General features: G+C 41.9%; 1 protein-coding gene across 3 annotated transcripts in view; it reads left to right on the top strand.

The window, feature by feature from the left end:
- Positions 1 to 16,316, top strand: part of ccdc40 (coiled-coil domain 40 molecular ruler complex subunit) — a 135,573-nt gene that overhangs the window by 90,961 nt on the left and 28,296 nt on the right. For all 3 annotated transcript variants that reach the window (XM_078571048.1, XM_078571049.1, XM_078571047.1), the window contains 7 exons: positions 753 to 836; positions 2,064 to 2,283; positions 5,133 to 5,290; positions 11,279 to 11,401; positions 11,964 to 12,085; positions 13,064 to 13,307; positions 15,667 to 15,849. In XM_078571048.1, the coding sequence (XP_078427174.1) occupies positions 753 to 836; positions 2,064 to 2,283; positions 5,133 to 5,290; positions 11,279 to 11,401; positions 11,964 to 12,085; positions 13,064 to 13,307; positions 15,667 to 15,849 (1,134 nt within the window). The remainder of the gene's footprint in view (positions 1 to 752; positions 837 to 2,063; positions 2,284 to 5,132; positions 5,291 to 11,278; positions 11,402 to 11,963; positions 12,086 to 13,063; positions 13,308 to 15,666; positions 15,850 to 16,316) is intronic.

Raw genomic sequence — 16,316 nt, 5'->3', positions numbered from 1 at the left:
GTCATTGTGGATATGATGTGTGTGCACACTTTACATCTGAGATGAGTAATGATAAAGATTATTGATTATGACATCAGTATTGCGGACTTAATACTAATTTTTCACAAAATCTTTGCCATATTATTGATTCACGAATTAAAACATTAAATTGATTACAAAATTCACGATTACATACATTTGTTACACTTGTGAGAGGGGAAGTATATTCCACTGTATTGTGTTATAAGGAGAATACCTTTCCAGTTGCTAGTTCTCTCAATTGACCTTTTTTTTCATCATTTGTGATGTTTGCTGAAGACAACAGAAAATGGTGTAAAACCTATCCAGATGTGAATTCATGAGGTATTGCTCCAGCAATATCACAAATGGTAAAATGGAGACAATGGGATGCACTCCTCATTTAAAAAATATTGTGATGTCACATCAGGGAAGAGGGTTTCTGTACAAAATCTCTGTTTGTCTTTAACCAGCAGTTATATAGCATAAGCCATTTAGTCAGATTTAATAGCTATGAGTGTAGGTAACTCCCATAATATATGATCTATTATGAACAATTCAATTCAATATGTTTACATTTTAAGACTCTGCAGAGAAAACATCCTGACCCACGTCAGCAAGCAGAGCATTTCACATAGAAACTTGAAAAATGCTTCATTCTCAGCTTTTGTCATCAGTTGGATGAGTGCAGGCTCACCAAAACAACCAAAGGATAGTTATCTATGTTTTAAACATTTCTCTTTTTAATAATATAGCCTCTAATGAAGCGCTTCCAGGAAGCTCTGAAGAATCATCTTTCAAAGCAATTGGACAAGTTAACTCTGGAGCTCAGGGATTTGGTAAGTGCAGTAACAGCTATTAATGCATTCCAACCAATCAAATAATGTGAAGTTTAATGCAGTGATTTGGAATCGGCAACATTTAAATTGCAGCTCCCCAACAATAACAGCTACGTACGGCAGTAATGGGAACTTATTCTGCAGAAAATTATTTGTTAGATTATAACCCTTGTCTACAGATCTTTCGGCATGGCTTAGTTGCAATCCAAACACTTGGCATCTTCCATAAAGAGAGAGGAAGTATCAGCATGCATGATATCGAAAACTGAGCATGCAGGTGCAGCAAGCAGCTAAGAAAGCAAATGGAATGTTGGCGTTCATTGCGAGAGGACTTAGTACAGGAGCAAGGATGTCTTACTGTAGCTGGACAGGGCCTTGGTGAGACCACACTTGAAGTATTGTGTGCAGTTTTGGTCTCCTTACCTAAGAAAGGATATACATGCCATAGAGGGAGTGCACCGAAGAGTCAGCAGACTGATTCTTGGGATGGCAAGATTGTCATATGAGGAGAGATTGGGTTGATTAGGCCCATATTCACTGGAGTTTAGGTGAATGAGAGGGAACCTCATTGAAACGTATAAAATTCTGACAGGGATGGACAGACTGGATGCAGGGATAATGTTTCCTCTGGCTGAGGGGACTAGAACAAGAGATCACAGCCTCAGGATATGGGGTAGGCCATTTAGGACTGAGATGAGGAGAAACTTCTTCACTCAAAGGGTGAACCTGTGAAATTCTCTCCCACAGAAGGCTGTGGAGGCCAAGTCACTGAATATATTTAAGAAGGAAATAGATAGATTTCTGGACTCTAAAGGTGTCAAGGAGTATGGGGAGAAAGCGGGAGTATGGCATTGAGTTATAGGATCAGTCATGATCATATTGAATGGTGGAGCAGGCTTGAAGGGATGAATGACCTACTCCTGCTCTATTTTCTATGTTTCTGAGAAAAATCACTATTAAAATTATTTATCTGTTTTTTATTGCTTTTAAAATAGGGCCATCTCTTTTTGAACACTGCAGTATGTGGGTAAATAATTATTTATAACTTCAACAGGATTCTGTACCTTTTAATAAACCATGTTATGTTTTCACCATCATGATCACTACAGCTTACAAGTGAAGGGTAGTTACAAATACCAATGCATTGTAATTCTGTGCTCCAGATAGTTTTCTGTACAGATTAAAAACAAATTGACATCAATAGTTAATTACTTTTTTTTCTCTAAGACATGGAGAATGAAAAAGCAAACAACTGAGCGTGAAGACACAGGAGTGATACTTTATGGAACACAACAGTCTCTTGCCCAAATCCAAATGGAACTTGAAAAATTACATGACCATTGCTCTTCAGCTTCAGCAAAAAGAAGAAAGGCAGAGGAAGATTTGGCACATGTGAGGAATCTTTACCAAATATCACAAGACACAACAAATAGTGAGCGCTCAAAAGGTGAGCTTTGGAGTTTAGTTAATTGTTTGCTACCATGATAAAATTGAAACAAAACTCTCTTTGAAGCCAATGACTTTAAGTTAACAGAAGTCTCCCTTCTTGATGCTTAGATGTGTTAGTGTTTGCTGGATAAGTAGAAAGGAAAATGTTCGTGTTGAATGCAGATTAATGAAACCACATAATTAGACCTGTTCCAGCAAGCTCTCTTCTGCATGCAACTAAGCAAAACAGCCCCAATGAAAAGCTTGTTCAGGGACGGAATTGCACAGCACTGTAGCATAGTGGAATGCACAGAGGCAGAGTCAGAGGAACAGAGAGGTCAGAGATAGTTGTAAAGCTAGAAAAGGTTAGATGGACAGGAAGAGGTGGGGCAATGAAGGCATTTAAACAAGAGAGTAAGAATTTTCAATTGGAGGATCAGGAGCCAGTGTAGTCAGGAAGAAAGAGCAAGCAGGACTTGCTATATTATAGAATATGGGCTATAAAACTTTGGATGAGCTATTGTTTACAGACAGTGGAGGATAAGAAGCCAGACAGGGGAGCACTGTAATGGTCATGCCTAAAGGTGACAAAGTGAAAACAGTCTCAGCAACAGATGGTTGAGGCAGGAGTAAATACAGGTATCATTATGGAAAGGCGAGTAGATGATCTTTGTGATGGAGAGGATATAGGGTCAGAAGCTCAATTCATTGAATAGGATGATAGAATGAGACAGTAACTGATGGGGATGGGGGGATGGGGTGAAGGAGGGGATTCATGGCTCCTCAGATACTGAAGTAGTCCATGTTCAAATGCAGCAAGACCTGGACAATATCCAGGCTTGGACTGACAAGTGGCAAGTAACATTTGTGCCACACAACTGCCAGGCAGTGACCATCTCCAACAAGAGAGAATCTAACCATCGCCCCTTGACGTTCAATGGCATTACTATCACTGAATCTCCCGCTATCAACATCGTGGGGGTTACCATTGACCAGAAACTGAACTGGACCAACCATATAAATACTGTGGCTAGAAGAGCAGGTCAGAGGCTAGGAATCCTGCACTGAGTAACTTAGCTCCTGACACCCCAAAGCCTGACTACCATCTACAAGGCACAAGCCCAAGAGTATGATGAAATACTCCCCACTTGCCTGGATGAGTGCAGTTCCCACAACACACAAGAAGCTTAACACTGTCCAGGACAAAGCAGCCCGCTTGATTGGCACCACATCCACAAACATTCACTCCTTCCACCACCAACGCACAGTAGCAGCAGTGTGTACCATGTACTGCAGGAATTCACCAAGGCTCCTTAGATAGCACCTTCGAAACCCACGACAGCGACTATCTCGAAGGACAAGGGCAGCAGATAGATGGTAACACCACCATCTGGAAGTTCCCCTCCAAGTCACTCACTATTCTGACTTGGAAATATATCGCCATTCCACTGTCGCTGGGTCAAAGTCCTTTAACTCCCTTCCTAACAGCACTGTGGGTGTATCTACTCCACATGGACTGCAGTGGTTCAAGAAGCTCACCGCCACCTTCTCAAGGGCAACAAATGCTGGCCCAGCCAGCGAAGCCCACAATCCATGAATAAAAAAAAACAGTGGGTATGGAGAGGATATGGAGTTGTGGCAGGGACTAAAGATAATTAACTGAAGACTGCATTTTGGACGAGGAGTCTAACAACACAGATGTGGTTACAGTGTCAAGAGAGACGATGTAGAAGTGAAGCTAGCTATTGTCAGCATACGTGTGGAAGTCAATCCTGAAGTCTGTGAATGTTGTCAGCTTGGGGCAGTATTTAGATGAGGAAAAGAAGGGGACCAAGAACAAAGACAACAATATTAATCAGCAAATAGAAATTAGGTTACTATAATCTTATGTCATAAAACCAGTAGATTGTTGGTGGAAAGAAATATTGAGGAAGGTAAAGAACTGTGGTGTTACAGATGGAACTACTCCAGGATATGAAGCTAAGCACAACTGCTTTTTCAAAGAACCAGCCAGCTCAGGCACAAAGGGCCAAATGGCCTCCTTCTGTGATGTAAGTTTCTATGATTCCCTGATCAATATTTAATAATTAAAACGTTGCAATTTTTCATAGTTTAACACTGGTATCAACGATATGTTTGCCAGATAGATCCAATTTGAGTGGTAGGCAGGAAGATTAAAAGATTGAAATTTGATAGCCAGAGTCACACAAGAGTTCACATGGTGCTCTGCAAAGCAAAAGCTTCTATATTGCTTACCCAGCTTAGTTATATTGATATGCAGGCTCTCCCAACATTCTAAATAGGTCTTAGTTGTTTCTTTTTGCCTTTTAATTTGCAAAATCTTTTTCTCCTGAAAAATGTTTAATCAACTGAAATACTTCTCAAACTGATTGATTCACTGACTGCAAAACTGAACATGGAATAAATATCAGCAATATAATTCACCAGATTTAATTTACTATTAATGACTGCTAATGACAGTTTTAAAAACAATCTTTTATATATTGTAAGTCATTTTTTTAAAATGCAGAATGAATACAATAATACTTAAGTGAGAAAATGCTAATTTCCCATATTTTGTTGCTCCTTTTTAACTTATTCTCTGTTTTTCCCTTCTGATTATGAGCTTGTAAAACATTTATTTATCCAGAAATTAATTTGGAAATACTATGCTGCAATTTTGAAATATTCTTATTTTTTCCAAATGTTAATAACTATCTGAAATCCATTAAACCAAACAATGTGCCATAGATATGGTCTCAGTCAACAGAAGATAGAGCTCAAGCAAAAACTGTGCATGCTCTGTGTTTTGATAAAGATATGATGTTGAATGATGCTACTTCATGTTATCTTGTAATCTCATCCCAGTGTCACAGCTACAAACGGAAGTTGAAAATATTGCACTGCGACATTTCTACATAGAGAACTTAAAACATGATGTGTGTTCTGACATCATGGTGATGAAGCGCACAACAGAAAAGTTAGAGACTGAAAAATTACAGGCAGCAAAGCTGAAACAGACACAGGTATAGTGGATCACAAATTTGTCTTAATAGCTAACTGATACAAGTTCCATATAACGATGGGCAAAATGTTCCCAGACCAGTGGAAGCAGATTTGGGGGCATGCAGGGTGGAAGAACTCAAAAAGTGAAGTTGGGTAAGGTTACCGATATGATATTGCCCCCTTCTGACTTTCCCAGGGGAGGGTTGGCTGTGTGGTGTGGTGGGGTGGGGAATCCCCCATGGCAGTGGTGCAAAGCCAGTTGAAGTACTTAAGACAATTAGGAGTGAATACGCAGATGGATTCCCTGTTTCCCAACAGTGCAGGTGATCCATGCTGTGACTGTAACTGATCAGATTGGAGAACGTGAGTGCACGATGGGAAGTGCTTATTCGGTGAAATTGAGAAGCTGTGAATTCTTTGATCCATTACAATGAAGAGCTCCAGTCACAGGTAGGTGAGAGGCTGCTGTTCAAAGCACTCCCCCTAGGAGTTACTATCACTGCTTAACAGGTGATTGCCAACTGCTTGAAAGGCATTTAACCTGTCCAATACATCACCCACTTTCAGCTGTGCTTCCAAGCTGCCACACCTCAAAGCAGCACAGGAGCTACTGCTCCAACAGCAGCAGGAGCAATACCAATTCCAGCACCACTGCCTTCTCCTCAGTCACATATCCCTACACAGGGCAGAGGGGATGGCCACAGAGATCCTGCTGGAAAGAGGTAAGACCCTCAACACAAGGTCAACAGTCAGATGATCAGCTCTATCGACATGTCTAAGAACCAGTGCTTCAGGATACTCAGGCTCTTACAGCAGGTCACTGCTAACATCTGCAACTTCATGGAACAAGACCTTCTTCCTAATAGATCAGGTGGACATGTGATGCTAATGGCCAACAAGATGCCTGTCACTGGTGATCCACTCTCCTCTCCCCCACTCCTCTGTCTACTCCCATCCCCCATCACCAAGTTGTGTGCTCTCTTTGGTGGGAATGGCTTGTGTGCGGAGGAAGGAAGGACACCGTTCGTGGTGGGTGACGGTGAGGCATGTTGTGAGAGGGCAGTAAGCTAGTATAAGTAGGAGAGTTGGCTGCTCCATTTTAGACATGAGGTGTCTGCAGAAAGAGCAATGAATGGAGCTGCAAGATGTATTGACCTTGAGGCATGCTGTGCAGGAGAATACTGGGGCAAGTCAAAGTGTGGGGATCGGTACCTGAAAAAGTGTTATGCCATTAACCTGTCATGTCCTCCTGAGGTCCTCGATCCTCTTGGTGCACTGTCTCCAAGTTGAAGGGAGCACACTCCAAGGGCCTGAAGTTTTCAGGCGGTGGGTGGGCTTGGCGGGAGAAGGCAGGGGTGGTCGCCAAGTTAAGGCCTGCCCAGCGTAATGCGCGAGTCATATCGCTCAGCACGACCTGTGCAGGTAGGGGGAGGAGGGAGAGTCGGGGCCATGCACGCAAAAGAGTGCTTCAATCTCCCTGAGGCATGGAGCTGCCTCAGGGAGATTGAATCGATGTTCAAATAATTAAATAAATGGTTGAAAAATATATTTAAACATGTCCCCTCATGTGACATGTTTTTATATTTAGGAGAAAATTTTTATTTATTTAATAAAAGCTTTAGGAAACCTCATCCCGCTCATGGATGAGGTTTCCTAAAAAACGTGAAGGTCGCTTGGCCTTTTCGCCTGCCAACCTTAAAGTTGAACAGGCAGCGTTGCCAATGACATCAATTACTTTCTTAATGGCCTTAATAGGCCGTTTACATATTGGCGGGCACGCAGCCGACTCTGGTGTGCGCCCACTGAATGAAATATCACGGGACTGCGCGATGACGTTGGGACGCACGCCTGACATCATCGTGCGTCATTTTTACATTGGCATGTCGGGCCGGCCCCCACACGCCGACTGAAAAACCCTGTCCCGGATGTTCATTTCCTCGATCACTTCCATCCATTCCACCTTGGTTGGAGAAGCTGTCCTATTGCTCCCATCCTTGGGGGAACTCAGCTTCTTATCTAGACATCCAGGTAAGAATGAGAAACCCAGGTTGGGAGCATCCTTCCCAGGTATCTTTTCCATTCCTTTGGGTGCTGCAATTTGTACAGTCGAAGTGTTGCTGAGTTTTTCTGGAACTTCTTATGGTCCCGTTAAAAAGAAATCCTCCCTTTGTCAGAATGGATGGGTCACCCCGCCCACCCTCCCTAATTGGTTGGGGAGCCCAGATGTGTCGCTTATTTGGTTTCCTCTGGTAAAGAGCAACCGGATGGCCCACTAATTGGGTAGTCAGGCATGTGACCCGAAAATGGTCTGGCCATTGTGCCAGAGACTAAGGCGGTAAGATTCCACCCCATGTGACGGAGTGGGAGAACTCTAAGGAATTCGAGTGATCAGAATAACATGTTTTGCATAAAATGGTCTTGTTACTGAAATTTGTTCAGCAGTTGCATTGCAGTGTATCTGCATCTGTGCTTTATAGCATTGCCAGTCAAGAGAATTGGCAGACAGTCTGCTCCTTGGATCTCCGCTGATGATGTATTTAAGCTGATCACTGAGAACTATGCCACTGCAACCTGGAATTGATCATCTTCTTTTGGGGAAATGTCTAGAACTCTGGACAACCTCTCCCATTAAATAATGTTACAATTAGGAACTCACCATTTGGAGAACCAAATATGCCAATTTGCCCATAACATGAGGCAGCACAACAAAGGTGTTTTGCTACCTCTCTGGTCAATTTACATTTAAAAATATAATTTCCATGTTATCCGATATGTTTGAAAACCTAGAAAGTCAATTTATCAAAAACTGAGATGCTGGCATTTCCTTTTCCTTAGTCTCAGTAGTATCAGAAATATAGGGCGACGTCCCAAACCTGCCACATTACTTATGCATTCGTGGGAAACACACCGTTTCCATGGCGGGTGGGCTTTCATTTGCCCACCATGCCATCACCTTGCTGCTTCATCACGGCCCGCACCACATTTAAACTACAGCTGCACTCAGTTTTTCCAGCCCATGGACTGCAGCAATGAAGACATGGCCCTGAAAGGCAAGAAGACTGCAGCCCTCGAGCGCTTTTTGGGCGCCGTGGAGGCCCACTGTGGTAATCTCTATCTCTGCTCTGGCCGCAGGAGGGGCAGCTACATTACCACTTCGAGTTGGTAGGTGATGGCACTGATCACCACTGCCAATGTTGCACAGATGAAGTTGGCTATCCAATGCAGATAGAGGATGAGTGACCTCATCCATGCAGCCAGGGTATGGCAACCACCTCATCACTCTAACTCATAGACTCAAGCCCATCACACGTTCACTGGCATCTCACTCACTGCCAGCAAGGGCCATCACCACCCATTCTCACACACATACCCTCACATGTCCATCTGGCCTCATCTCCCCTGGAGACTGCCTCCTCAGTCCTCACCATCTTGAGGCCATTTGCACAGATCAATATGTGCCCCACACACACCTTGCAATACCTCCTTCCCCAGTCCAGCTCTTGTCCTGCAGCCTCTTCCCTGAGGCTACTTCTCCCCCTTCCCCAAGCAAGACCTTGCCCTGTAGCCGCTGAAAAGCCACCCATATATGGCTGATCTGGTACGTAGAGACCTACCTGTGAGCCCCCCTAAAAGTGACGTGGTGCTGCCTGTGAAGCTTGCCGCTGATGACTGCAAGAGCTCATCGAAGCAAGGTAGGCAAACAAACCTTGAAGTCCTGAGCGAAGTGCAGTTTGTCAAGTGCATGCCTTAATGTGCTGTTGCGAAACACAGCGTGTTTTCCCACTGATGTGGGCAGACGATCCAGTGGTGGGGGTTGAGTCTGGCGGGTGGCCTTATGATGATATGCTTATGTATTACAATGAGGTTCCTGACGTCTGACGGCAGGGAACGTGGCCTGCCATCGGCGAGCAGAACAGACAATCGCAAATTAGTTTCTCAATGCCGTGAAACCGATTTTTGGCCTTCTTGCCATATTGTCTGCTCACACCACCAAACATGCCCGACACCAGCGGGCATGGATAATCTCGGCCATAGTGTTACTTTACATTTGCATAATTTTAGAATTCCACAAAGAAATCAGTTGAAACATCAGATTTTGACTTAAAATTTGTTTTTTTAAATCCTTTCTACTTGGGCCTTAGTAGTGTACTGTAGAGACTTTGATCTTTCCTACCGTGCTGTTACGTCCATTTCACCCTGAGCCCCATTTTCTCCACAACCCATAGCCATCTTCTAAGGGCTTTAAGTGTTAAATAATGACACACAACCAATAAATAATGGCACTACAACTTATGATTAATTGTGACCTTCATGCCTTTTAATGGTTGATTTACACAAGACAGATATATTACTTTTTAGAAGATAACGGGTTGAACTTCAAAGCTTGCAACCCATTGGGTTCACAGGGGTAGCACCGTTAAAATGGCATGTTTGAATTTATCTCATTGTTCTTGTGTTACTCTGGCTGTCTCTATTTTGCTGAGATCCAATGAATAGGTGACCTCGGCAGCCGCTTAGTGAAAATGTTCAGCTGATTTAGATATTTAAATTGGAAACCTGTGACATTAATAGGATCCCAAAGCTATTTTAAGACAGAACAGGACAGAGCATACGAAGTTTATTTCTTCTCCCAGTATTAGCTGATTGCTGGCCGTCAAGGAGGAAATTTCACTTTATTTTTGAGGGAATGGGAGTGATATATGGGCTACACAAAACTAGCCTAGGTTGCTGCTGTTCTTGATTCCTCCCCTTGCCTTTCTCCGCCATGATCTGAGCTTCACCCCATGGATTTACATTCTTCTGGCCTGAAGATCCATCCAACAGAGATGTTGCAGAACCATCACTGATCGAACAGTGTAATTAAAGTGTGACATTTCATGATCATAATGAATGGCGGAGCAGGCTCGAAGGGCCAAATGACCTACTACTCCTATTTTCTATTTGCCTAGACAGTTTGTTATCCAATGGACATAGGAATTTATAATTGAAATATAAAAATAATAACAGAATAATTAAAATTGGAACTGAATTACACCTGCATGCTCTGTTCCAATTATCACCAAGCTTCCAACCCCGCTTCACCTGAAGGCTATACTTGGTCTTGACTCCACATTTGCATTGTTATGGAAGACTGGCTAGTATTCTAGCATCCTGCTGACTATGGATAACTTTTGTAAATGTCAAGTCAGCCTTGGCTTAGTGGTCACACATGGACCTCTGAGTTATAGACAGTTGTTGGTGCAAGTTCTGCTCCGGAGACATTGCACAGTACTGAGGGGGGTGGGTGGGGGTGGGGGTTCTGCATTGTTAAAGGTGTCATGTTTCAGAAAAGACAGTGCACCCAAAATCCATCTGCTTGATTAATATGTGAAAGATTCTGTGGTAGTATTTGAAGAAAAACCGAGGAGTTCTCTTGGTGTTCTGGCTAACATTATCTCTCAACTAATACCACTAAATATGCACAGATAGTCTGGTTATTGCTGTTTGTGGGACCTTATTGTTGTGGGGTATTGGTTATATCTTGGTAGGTTTTAATTAAGTCTTCATAGTCTGAAATAGGTTAACTGTAAGTCTTTATTCACTCTTAGAACTATTTACAAATATACAATAAAGGGTAGAAGCTAGGAGCTATCTCCATGCTTGGGTCTGCACGTGGTTTTGTCCAACACCACACTGACTCTGGGTGTGGGTCATGTGCTCTCTTACATCACTGTGTGGGTGGTCCCACATTAACCCTATTTGTGCATATAACTGTATAACCCTTATACTACATTTACTGTGTACAAATTGGCTACCACATTTGCCAATAACACACATTGATTAAACAGAAGAAATAACTAAATGGTCGTAAAGATGTCTTTGGGACATCCTGAGAAAGTGAAAGGTGCTGTTTAAATGCAAGTTTTTTTTTCTCTTTTAGAAGCAAAATATAATAGTCGCTCCTTATTGTTGTGAAACTTTGCTCTGAGTTAGCAGTAAGCTACAAATTATTGTCTTCTGTGCTTTAGGACATGTTTGTAGACCGTTTAGTATCACAAATGGATGCACTGCGAGAACAGATTGCAATGTATGAAGCCCAGTATGTCGCACAAGCAGAGGAAACAAAAGCGGCACGGAAAACAGTAGCAGAGGTGAGATAATCCTGAGCACAACTTAGCCATCTAGAATTCAGATGTGTTTTACCACACGTGCAAGTCACTGCTATGTGAAAAAATTGGCACCTTCATGCACAGCCTGGCATTGTTGAGTACACTACTTTGGATCCCGTGTTTTATAAAAAGTTTAGCATCCTGTGTACACTCTACTTTTTTTTCGTTAAGTTGACATTTCTTTGATGCCAGCCGATGGCTTTATCTGAGCAAATGTAGGGCAAACCCCCTATACTGCTCCATCAAGAAAGGTTACGGACAATTTCCAGCAGTAATATTAGGGACTGATTATACTGCAGTTTCAGACCTTAGAACACAATGCAGCGTCAGCAAATTGAATTATGCTGGTGCTCCTGTGCTTTTCTTATTTAGCAGTAATGGCACATGCAAACTTGAATGCAGCTACAGAGGTCCTATCACTTCAGACTGCCTGATAAATTATAATGCTAGGAAGCACTTCCAAAATAGATGTATTGTTTCAGTGCTTTCATAATTATTTTCAGCCTTCTTTTCCTTTTATCACATCTCTCATATCATTTCACAGGCCACCACGGAGATTGAGGTAATTGGCTATGAGAAGAAGCAACTATTAGAGCAGTGGAATAGTAGCCTAATTGGAATGCAACGGCGTGATGAGGCATATGCTGCAATGCAGGAAGCTGTCAGGTACAGTTCAGGATCTAAATAAAGAGTTATTAGTTCATCAGAATAACTATGGTACCAAAATTGTATTAATTTGCCAGAAATATTCAAGTAAATTGTTTTGTTATTGTTCATGTTTAGCTCTCTCCTCACTCAGTATTGCATTTCAAAGATTTTTAAGGCTCTTGACCGATAACTATCTGATTGAAAAGAATGTCATTTGTTATAAATTCCATTAGAATTGTTTGCTTACAGAGCCACAACTGACATTAACTGATTAGCTCTTTCCAAAATTTCAGGCCCAAAAACAGAAGTCTCTATAGAAGTATTTCCTTCCAAAAAAGTGTTCACTTTCAATTTCTGACCTGTTTGTCTATAAGCTTATGTTTGCATTTGTATATTATATGTGTGCTTGACATTAATGCAAAAGGATGCCAACTTATCAGCATTAATTTGGCATGTATAATCAATGTGCTTTTACATTGTCAAACAGACTGCACATTTTGGCTATTTGTAGATCTGTTTCAGCTTCAATCACCAGAGTCAATAAAGGCAGTAAAGAGGTGGGTGACCTATACTAACGAGTGCATAGACATTCCTCTATTTGATTCATGTCATAGTGTTTACTTAGCAAAAAGCATTGTAACTGTGTACAACATTTTGAAGAGGATACTTAAGATAGGAGTTTGCCCATCTGTATACTCTTATACTCTTTCCATCATGTATGCTAACTTTTCTAACTTATCATCATATGTTTCTGATTTATACATTTTGAAACCTCCTGCACATCATCTCATAATTAGTACTCTAGTTGGGTATTGTAACTATTGTTGATAAGCTAATTTCAATTTCCTATCTTTGAAAACTTAGTTAATTTTCCAGTGTTCCTCCTCTAACTTTTCCTAAAATATCTGCAAAAACTGTAAGGATTATTTAATAGCTGACAATTCCCTGCTCTACCAATTTAAGAGAGATTCTGATGATTCTCCTTTCTTTACCCAGACAATCAAAGCACCAATTGGACACATTGAAGACTGAAATGCAAGCCTATAAAAATTTTATTATGAAACAAGAGGAGAAGAACGAATTTCTAACAGCTACACTGAACAGATTGACGAATGATGTTAATATGACTCAAAAAATGATTATGCAGAACCTTGCAAAGCAGGAAGGATTAAAGCATGAATATAGCACCTACACTCGGACATTACATGAAACAGAACGTTTGCTCAACAAAGCTTCATTAGTAAGAACATTGGCATCATGAATACCGTTCACAGTTTAACCAGACTAAATAGAAATCACCCCCTAGTTATCCCTGTGTATTTGTTGGATTTGAAATATCTAATCCTAGCTCGACTTTGGTTCCAGTGCTGTCAGTTTCCAAACATCCCAATTGGGTCTTCAAGAGGCTAGAGTACTATATCATAACAACTTGTAAACTGCAGTTATGTTTTTCAGCTGTTAACGTCATAATATTCTTATCCAGGAAAATTTTGTCAACCATTTAGCCTGCTGATGTTACATAGCATTAAAATAAAGATTCAGGTGAATGATTTTCCATGCAGTTATGACCCAATATTTTTCAGGAGGCAATAGGGACCAAGGGTGACTTTAGCAGTCAAAAAGCTCAGAAGAATGGGGAATGTGGAGGTCTGGCTGAATTTAACGGCAGGATCTCATTTGAAATTTTTTTCTCTGTTTCCTGCCCGGCAGTTGGCCAGATAGAGAGGCTGGCAGACTGTTTGTTTGGCAGGAAGCATGCGGTGGAAGTCTGCAGCCAGGGACTGGAGAGGAGGGAATGTAGAAGGAAAGGGTCACGGGTGGGGGTGGAGAACACAGTGGGGGCAGATGGTAGTTGGCATCAGATCACAAGGGGATCAGCATTGTGGGAAAGAAGGGCAGTTGCGCGGATTTGCTTGGGGTTGCTGGACAAAGCACTCCTGCTCCACCTGACCCGCTAGAAGTGCCAGAAAAGCACTTCTCAGCAATTCTCACCTTTCTTTATCTACTAAATTTCCTCATTAACCATATTAAAATGATTGACCTGCATTTTAAGAGAAGGTTATTTGCCCACCCCTCAACTTTCCTTGTTAAACCAGATATGGTTGCACTTGGAGTAAGGTTTTCCATATTAAGTATATAGCACCCTCCTCCCAGGAACCCATCCTTCTCCCCCGCCCATCCTGGGGCGTTAAACCTCCCCCTTACCTTCTGAACTCAGCCATGCAGTCAGGAAGACCTGCCAAATGTTTATGAAAATTTTATGCACAGGGGTAGATGGCATGAACCAATATGCTTTCACCCTCCTCTATGGCAGTTGCCCCAGCAGTGTCATAATGCCTTGAATATAGATTTTTTTAAAAATTTCTGAAATAATTTAACACACAATACAACTTTGTAAAGCTAGACTGTTACAAATTAATTTTGAATGAAATTTCAAATAAAAATGAAGAATGAAATTTCAAACTCAATGCTAATTTAGCAATATTATTCCCCCAACCTGTTTAGTGCTTTGAGCTTCATTGCATTGCACCTTTGCACTGGTAGGATATGGTGAGGAGTTAATGGGCAGAATTTTCTCTCCGTTGGGGGGAAGTTTAAGAGCGGGTGCGCCTCCAATCGGCGCTCCCGATTGGGGGAGCGCTGCCATTTTATGTGGGCGGGCCAATTAAGGCCCGCAAGCGTGACGTCCACACGGAAGCGGTGAGTGCTCCCCGTGCGGGCAAGGGGGATTTCCTGAGCAGAGAGGGTGCTCTTTTGCGCATAAAAAAGTGCACTCATCTCCCTGAGGCTAAGTGCTGCCTCAGGGAGATCGGCTGTACATTAAAAAATCTGAAAAATAGAAGAAGAAAAAATTCCCTGATATGTCCCCTCATGTGACAAGTCCATAACTTTTAAATACACTTTAATTACATTTTTTAAAACCTACATGAATCCTCATCCCGCCCGTGGATGAGGTTTCATGCTTTTTCTAACGCCCGCCAGGGCTCCTGGCCTGCCTGCCAACCTTAAGGTTGGAAGGGCAGGTCCATTAATTCGTTTAATGACTCTGTCAATGGCCTCAATTGGCCATTGATGGGTCGGCGGGCGCACAGCTGGTTCTGCTGAGCCCCTGCCTACCTGAAAATTTAAATGGGGTGGGGTGACGTCGGGAGTTCCGCTCAATGTCATCCTGCATCGTTTTACACGACAACGAGCGGGCCCCGCCCCCCCCCCGCTCGCCAACTGGAAAATCCTGGCCACCCGTTCAGTTTCCCATTATCAACCATGCCACTGTGGAGAAGTGCCCAGCAAAGGCTTCTTGCTCCTGGAGAAGGAGACATGGATAATCAGAGGCAGGTTACCTCCTCCTCCTCATGTAAAAGCAGCTCGCTTGAAAGCAGTATTATCAGAAAGCTGGCTTTCAGACCCAGGTTTGCAGAATGGTTCAGGAAAGAGACAACACAATCTCAAAAATACAAAGAAACATATCCTCTCCCAAAAAATGTGACATTGTTAACTCTGGAAAGACTAAATGCAAAACTTTCTTTTAGCCTACTCTGATTGTTCTTTTGATTTTTCAACATAATGAACTTAAGCCTCTCACTATATTTCATGCCTAGGACAAGAACACACGCCAGAGTGAGATCAAAGTAATACAATTACAAACAGAGAAGGAATATACAACAAAGGCTAAACTGGAAGATGCAATTATGGCAAAATTGGAGAGTAACATGACCATGAATCAGGCAACAAATTACTTGAAACGCTTGGGTGACAATCTTCGAATCCGGAAACGACAAATGGTATGGAAAGATGTATATTAAATATTCTTGAATATTTATCACGCTGCATTACCTAACATTTTTCCAAATAGGGCATTGCCAGTTCCCAAAATACACAAAGCAATATTTTGTGAGTTTTAGTTATGAAAATCTTTAGAGCCATACCTTCTGCATACATGAAGTTCAAGTTGCCACATAAAAGATATTATTATCTGCTTATGAAATTACTTTTCACTGCCTTTTCAAGTTGACTTTTGAATTATCAGTGGGCTGGAGTCTAATTGTTAAACACATCTAGGCATATCTTGGAAACCTGTTAATCTAATGCAGTACATCGATGCTATTCAATATTTTTTTTTTCTTTACATCTCACACTCACTATATTTCAAAAATAATTTGAATGATATCTCCTGCTTATGGACATGTGTCAACATTGACTTAGTTGGAGCATTTTCACCCCAGGTCAGAAGGTTGTGAGTTCAAATCCC

Source organism: Cetorhinus maximus, chromosome 24 (assembly GCF_964194155.1).
Source record: "Cetorhinus maximus chromosome 24, sCetMax3.hap1.1, whole genome shotgun sequence".
Classification (NCBI taxonomy): Eukaryota; Metazoa; Chordata; class Chondrichthyes; order Lamniformes; family Cetorhinidae; genus Cetorhinus; species Cetorhinus maximus.
The sequence above is the reverse complement of the archived record's forward strand: the minus strand, read 5'-3'. Positions and strand labels throughout refer to the sequence as shown.